General features: G+C 37.8%; 1 protein-coding gene across 1 annotated transcript; it reads right to left on the reverse strand.

Moving 5' to 3' along the window:
* Positions 1-382: 382 nt before the first annotated feature.
* Positions 383-2,197, reverse strand: LOC107481423 (L-ascorbate oxidase homolog). Its single transcript, XM_052259771.1, has 3 exons — positions 1,859-2,197; positions 768-1,774; positions 383-683 (listed from the first exon to the last, which is right to left on the reverse strand). Exons 1-3 carry the CDS (start codon positions 2,195-2,197, stop codon positions 383-385), a joined length of 1,647 nt encoding a protein of 548 aa, XP_052115731.1.
* Positions 2,198-6,650: the final 4,453 nt, after the last annotated feature.

The raw sequence follows: 6,650 nt of genomic DNA on the forward strand, positions 1-6,650 counted from the left end.
AGAAGAGGAAGAAGAAGGTGGCGTGGTTGTAGGGTTTTTTCCATGCTTCTTTATCTCAGATATATAGTTTAGAAATTAGCAGCGGCGAAATTGAAAGAACATAGATATTGTTGCGATGCAAAACACTAATGGAAGAAATAAAAGGGGAAAGAATTCAATATATGTAGTTACATATGTTTGCATTAAATGAGGGAAATTATTTCACTGGATGAAGAAAGCATTGATACATTTTCATGAGCTAGCACCGAACCCTGTTACCAAAGCAAACATACATCCATTTGAATAGTAATAAATACGATATTATAAAGGGGAAAAAAGAAATGCTCCATCTCCTCTCTTATGACGATGAATGAATAACGCTCAGCCGGCGAGAGAAGGGCTTCTAGCTGTAAACGGGTGCTGGTACAGGCAGGTCCTTGAGGAAACCGCAGGTTTGCTGAGTGATGGGGAGATTGTACTCATCCCTCAATGATTTTCCTGGAGAAAGAACACTGAAGTACATCTGTTGTCCCAAGTAGCGGTTTTCAGCATTCTCAGACCTCATGTTCCACATTCCCGCGTTGTCGAATGTCAACATGATTGCTGACCATGACTTGGGGAACACCTGCACCGTGTGCCTGTTCACTGCATCCAGAAGGTTGTAGTTCTGCCTCTTTGATTCGTCCCACCTTCCTGGCTCCATGCTGATCCATCATAACATACATATATAAATAACAGTAATAGTAATAATAAGAATAATAATAATAATTAATTTGTTTAATGCTTACGCGACGAGGAAGAAGGAGTAACCGTCGAGGTTGTAGGACTGGATGCTCTTCTCCTGGTTCTCGAAGATGATTTCAATGAAGTCCCTGAAGGTGGCGTTAAGGACGTTGGGTGCAATGGTGATCTTGCTGACGTCGGTGGGGTTATCGCTGATGAGGTTGTAGTCGAAGACCTTGCTGGCGTAACCGTAGTACTCAGCGAGCTTCAATGGAACATCGGGATCGGCGTGGGAAACACCGTTGATGGCGTACCGGAGCTTACCACCTTCCCTGGAGACAGAGTTGACGATCTTGATGGTGCGGGTGATGTTGATCTGACCGTAGTGGTAAGAACCTTGAGGGTTAGGCCTTGCAGCGCTGGCAGTTAGGTTCCACCTGAATGACCTGAACTGGTTGAGAGACCAGGCCCAACCAACGGGAGCAGGTGGAAGATCAGGTGAAGGGGGAGTGCTGGATCCCTCGTAGGAGATGATGGCCTTTCCGGTGAGGCTGTATTTGGTGAAGCGAGTTGATGCAACGACGATGTAGTCCTTGGGCTCCTGATCGGCGGTGATGAGGGTGGTGAAGCACTGTCCGACATGGACGTCAAGAGAGTCGTAGACGTTCTGAACGGTGTGTGAGCCTTCAGTCTCAACAAGGGTCATTGGATGATTCTGGATTCTGAAGTTCAAGGAGTCCTTGGTGCCAGTGTTGCAGATTCTCAACTTGTAGGTCTTTCCAGCCTTCATTGTGTACATGGGCTTGTCGGATCCGTCTCCCTTGGCGGTTTGGCCGTTGATGACAACGCCGTCGGGCCTTCCGATGGAGCGGCCGCTGTCAAGGAAGCCTTGGAGAGTCTTGTGGCTCTTGGTGTACCAGTCACCGATGATGAACCAGTACTCATCCTCGGGATCTGGGTATGGAACTGGGATCAACAACCTGCTGAATATTCTCAAGCCACCAACACCACCAGCCATTCTATGGAGCCCAAGGCTTGGGAAGTAGAAGTAGCTACCGATCTGATCCTTCACCTGGAACTTGTAGGTGACTCCACCAGCAACTCTCTGAAGGCCAATGGTGGGGAAGTAGAAGTAGGAACCGATCTGGTCCTTCACCTGGAACTTGTAGGTGAAGTTGGTGCCTGGTTGAATGGGGCACATTGTTCCAGGGGTACCATCCTGCCATGAATTCTTCCTCAGCTGGATACCATGCCAGGTGAAGAGGAGGGGCTCGTCGATGTTGTTGAAGACATTGACAACAATGTTGTTGTTGCTGGAGCCATTGATCTCAGGGCCTGGAAACTGGTTGTTGATGAGGATAGCTTGTTGTGGAACACCCAATGGAGAAATGGTGCCATACGACACATTCCATGTGTAGTACACGTATGGATCTTCAGCAATCACGGTTGCTGCAAAGATGCACAGCATCACCACCGACACAACCGTGCGCGTCATTGTTTCCAGCTTCGTCTTTTGGTGACTTTGCTCTGTGTCTTTCTTAGTGAACGAGAGAGGGCAAGGGAAATCCACCTTTCGCTTCTCTGCTTCCCTGCTTTATTCTGCTTCAACAACATCTATATTCCTCTTTTCGCTTCCTTGGATTGCGTACCACCTCTTGTATTTTTTCCATTCTCCACTTCAAAACCAATAATTTTCCTAATCTTAGAATGTTGACTCCCATTTTTAGGGGCTTGCCTTTTTTTTCTCTCATCAACCATAACCTCTCAAAATACTCTCTCCCTTTTTTAGGAAACAAAATGTTAGACAAGTTAAATTTTGTCATTAAATGGATTTATTTTCCTCTTCATCAAACTTGTTTGGACTAACTGGAGTTAAATTCTTATCTTCTTCACATGCTTCGTAAAATTATACTAGCTATATATTATATATATCTACCAACTGACTTTAATGTAATGTATGCTAAAACATATTTTATATTTTTTAATGTATATTTTTTAAATTTTATCTTGAAAACATAAGAATTAACTAACGATACATTAATTATAACAAAGTCTTATTTTTCTATGTAGGATCAACTATACATACATGAATCAAAATAATATCGTTGTATCTTATCATATATGTTATGTTTATAATAAAACTCTTCACACATAGATCATCTTTGATAATCTAATTGAAAACTTTGTCATCTTCTCTTCAATGGTCAAATCACCTAAGATGATATCCTACTATATCTATTTAGCAATAAAAGACGTTATTTGAATATTTTCTCTTATATATTATTATCGCTTTTTATTGTATCCATATATGTTGTTTATTTATCTAAGCATTATTATCTCTCATGCATTAAATTAAAAAAAAGTGTAAGAACCATCACTTTTATTAAAATTTAACCAGTATTTAATAAAAAAATAAATAAATAATTTTACACAATTAAATATAATCTCACATTATTAAAATTATTAATGATGACTAATTAATAGTTATAAATTACAAAATTAACTAACTGTCTAGCACTCTACTTAAATTTATGCTTTTATTTATTCTTTGTGGTGGTCTAACATTCTGCTATAATATAATATAATACATAACATAGCTGATCTAATGGAGTGAGATAAAACTTATCCAACAAATACATCATTAGGGCCTTAGGACATGAGTTTATGGATGTAGAAGGTGAAACCTTTAAGCATGTGATGCTACTTGTAAGGAGTTGTGAAGTTTTAAATATGGAAAAAAGGTTCTTTGAAATTAAGGCTTACACTTTGAAACTAACTTTTTCGAGACGATTGAAGATTAAGAGAAAGTGCTAGGATTTGAATAACTCAAGGCATGCAGGAAAATGAAGTGCAATAAGTTGGGTTGGGTTGTTACAAAATGGTAAGAGAGTCAAAATCTGAATCGATGTATTAACAAAGATGTTAGCTCTCATTAGGAGTAAAAACTGGGATGTAAAGTCTCATATCAGTTGAAGACGATAACGAAACATATTTTATAAAAATGTAAAAATAATTTTGTTGTGAGATATTTTTTTTGGACATATCTTAATGAATGAGTATAGGAGATTTGCCATCATTCTTACGGTAAGAAATAAAATTGTGAGATTTTCACGCCTGAACAACAAAGCAGAAAATCCACAAACAGATGGGATAGTAGACTATTATATTAAAAATTCTTTTTGTCAAATATAAATTCTGACATACTTCACCACTTTAACCAAACCATTTGAATTTTATAGTTTACATCTTTTTAGATTTTTCCATTATCCTATGTAATACGTTCAATGTAACAACCACCCCTTTTAGAAACAAAAATTAAATTCGAAATTCAAAAGTCAGTTGGGAGTTGGGCTTAGAATTTTGAATTTATGGATATGAATTTAGTAACCGCCTTCCGTTTGAATTTAAAATTATCCCAACCACTCTATCACCAAATGTATATAAATAGGGGTGCACCTATAGGTAGAAAATCACTTCTCTCAAACACTAATCCTCTCCCTTCTCTCTCTACAAAAATATATTCTGTATGCAAACACAAAGAACACAAGAGGCAAGCTCATAGGCAACAAGGAAGCGTTAGAAAAAGAGTAGGGAATTATGTTTTTTTAAAATGCTTGGCATGTGTTATGTTCCATTTTTATTTTCTTCCATTCACGAATGTTATCATGGCATTAATTATCTTTCACTCATCCTTTATTCATGTTGATCATGTCTGTCCACCATGTCATTCATGTCTTCTCGAATCGTTAGTATATGTCTCCTTGTGATGTTCATTCAATTATTCACTGTACTCATTTTGTGCTCTTTCATATGATTATATTGTTAATATTCCCTTAGATCGAGAGTACATGCCTTCTTATAATGCTTATTCAATCTCCTATATTATTATATTAATATTCCCTTAGGGCCGAGAGTACATGCCTTCTTATACTGTCTTGTTCAATATACCATATTCTATTATATGCATATGTGTGATCTCTTACATTATTATATTACTATTTATATTATTTTATTCAAATATTTTATGTGCATATCATTATGTTATTATTACTCCTTTAAAGTCAAGAGTACATGCTTTCTTAAGTATTTTATTCAAAAATTTAATATACCCTATTCTATTATGTGCATCTATGTGACCTGTTATATTATTATGTCATTATTACTCCTTTAAAGCCAAGAGTACATGCTTTCTTAAATATTTTATTCAAACATCTAATATACCCTATTCTACTATGTGCATATCATTATGTCATTATTACTCCTTTAAAGCCAAGAGTACATGCTTTCTTAAATATTTTATTCAAATATTTAATATACCCTATTCTATTATGTGCAATTTAAAATGCCCTATTTTCTGCACTTTGATATGACCTCTTTTAATCCATGCTATTATATTACCAAGATCTTTTAATTAGAAATTCTATACACATGCTAGAGTCTCATGATTTTCATATATCCCTTTATTATCACAATTGTTCCTTTTCTTCCATGATCTCTTCTTATATGATTTTTCTCTCGTGTATGTTTAAACAACCTAAGTGTAAATTGAACTGAGGGAATGATCCTTCGGTAAGGGAAGGTGACCCCCAAAAACAAGATAATCGAGATGATCCTTCGGTAAGGGAAGGTGATCGGCAAACCTTTGGGAACCTTCGGTAAGGGAAGGGAACTCCCATCAATTTTATATAATAAGATATCTTTGTTGATATAACTCTTTTCTTGTGTATGTCTAAATAACCTTGATTGTAAATTGAACTGAGAGAGTTTTTTTTCTTTAGATTTAATTATGATTATGTTGATGTTACTTAAGATGTTATCCTTCTATTTTCCTATATGCTTTCCGTTTTGCACACATGTTTTACAAGAAAGATACATATTACATGCCACGTTATACGCTCTTTTTAAAAATCCCGCACGTGGGCTGGAGATGGATATGGAGGTGTTGCATAGCACTCCTACTGAGACGTTAGGTTCTCACTCCCTTTCTTTTCCCATACTGTCTCCAGAGGAACATGGCACAGCGGATAGAGACGACGCAGTGTCCCCCGAAGGTAACTTCTGAGTATGACCCCTCGAAGCACGCGTGGGTAGTTGCGACCACTACTACCCCTCCAAACTATCTACTTAGATCGAGAATTCGTGGAAGAAGAACCCCAGCTGCCCGTCGTAACCTTCATAGACAGGAACGCTTCAGCATCTAAGAAGTGGTTATCTAAGGTGGTACACCTCGAGTCTGATTCCGAAACCGAGGAAGAGGAATCCGACAACCCGAGCCAAGGATAGGACATGACACAAGGATGGAAGTTTCTTCGATGAAACTAGTTAGGATGCGTTAGTTTCCTTTTCGTCATAGTTACCTTTAAGCACTATCTCCTTTAGAACCGTGTTCATGGGAATTCTTTTATGTTTGCTTGAACCTCTTTGAGTTTTGTTCAATTTCATCCTTTTAGTGCTACTCGATTTCCACCCAAGGTTTCGCGCGTGTTTTCCTTCTTTTCTTAACTAACGATTTAGTTCTTTGCTTTTTCATATTAAGTGTGACACCCTACTTAAAGGTCTTTAAAGGTAGAATATTAACTTAGGATGTTACATTATTGGTATCAGAGCAAAGTCGATCCTAGAGATCCTGTTTTAGAAGGTACGACTGATAGAACTTCTCCTTATAGTTACCCATGAACAGGAAATCTATGGCAAGCCAAAGGAGCCCACCAGTCAGAAGATTGAATCAAGGGTAAGTGCACAATTAATGGAGTTCCTTTAACTATTCTTTACAATATTGGTGCTTCTCATCCATTTATATCTCTCCCTGCTACTAGTAGAATCAGTTTACCCATGACCAAACTACCATATGTCCTACTGGTGACTACCCCAGCCGGTAAGAGTGTTAAAACTCAGCAGGTTTGTCAGGGGACTTGCATCCTCATTTCAAATAGGTCATACCTTGCTGA

The sequence above is a fragment of the Arachis duranensis genome, chromosome 3 (assembly GCF_000817695.3).
Source record: "Arachis duranensis cultivar V14167 chromosome 3, aradu.V14167.gnm2.J7QH, whole genome shotgun sequence".
Taxonomy (NCBI): domain Eukaryota; kingdom Viridiplantae; phylum Streptophyta; class Magnoliopsida; order Fabales; family Fabaceae; genus Arachis; species Arachis duranensis.

Excerpts from the sequence above, each read along its gene's own strand:
- LOC107481423 (XM_052259771.1), bottom strand. The coding sequence starts at position 2,197 with ATGACGCGCACGGTTGTGTCGGTGGTGATGCTGTGCATCTTTGCAGCA. Across the intron at positions 1,775-1,858 it reads ACTTCACCTACAAGTTCCAG|GTGAAGGATCAGATCGGTAG; the intron begins GTGAAGGACCAG and ends TACAAGTTCCAG. Across the intron at positions 684-767 it reads TACTCCTTCTTCCTCGTCGC|CATGGAGCCAGGAAGGTGGG; the intron begins GTAAGCATTAAA and ends ATGATGGATCAG.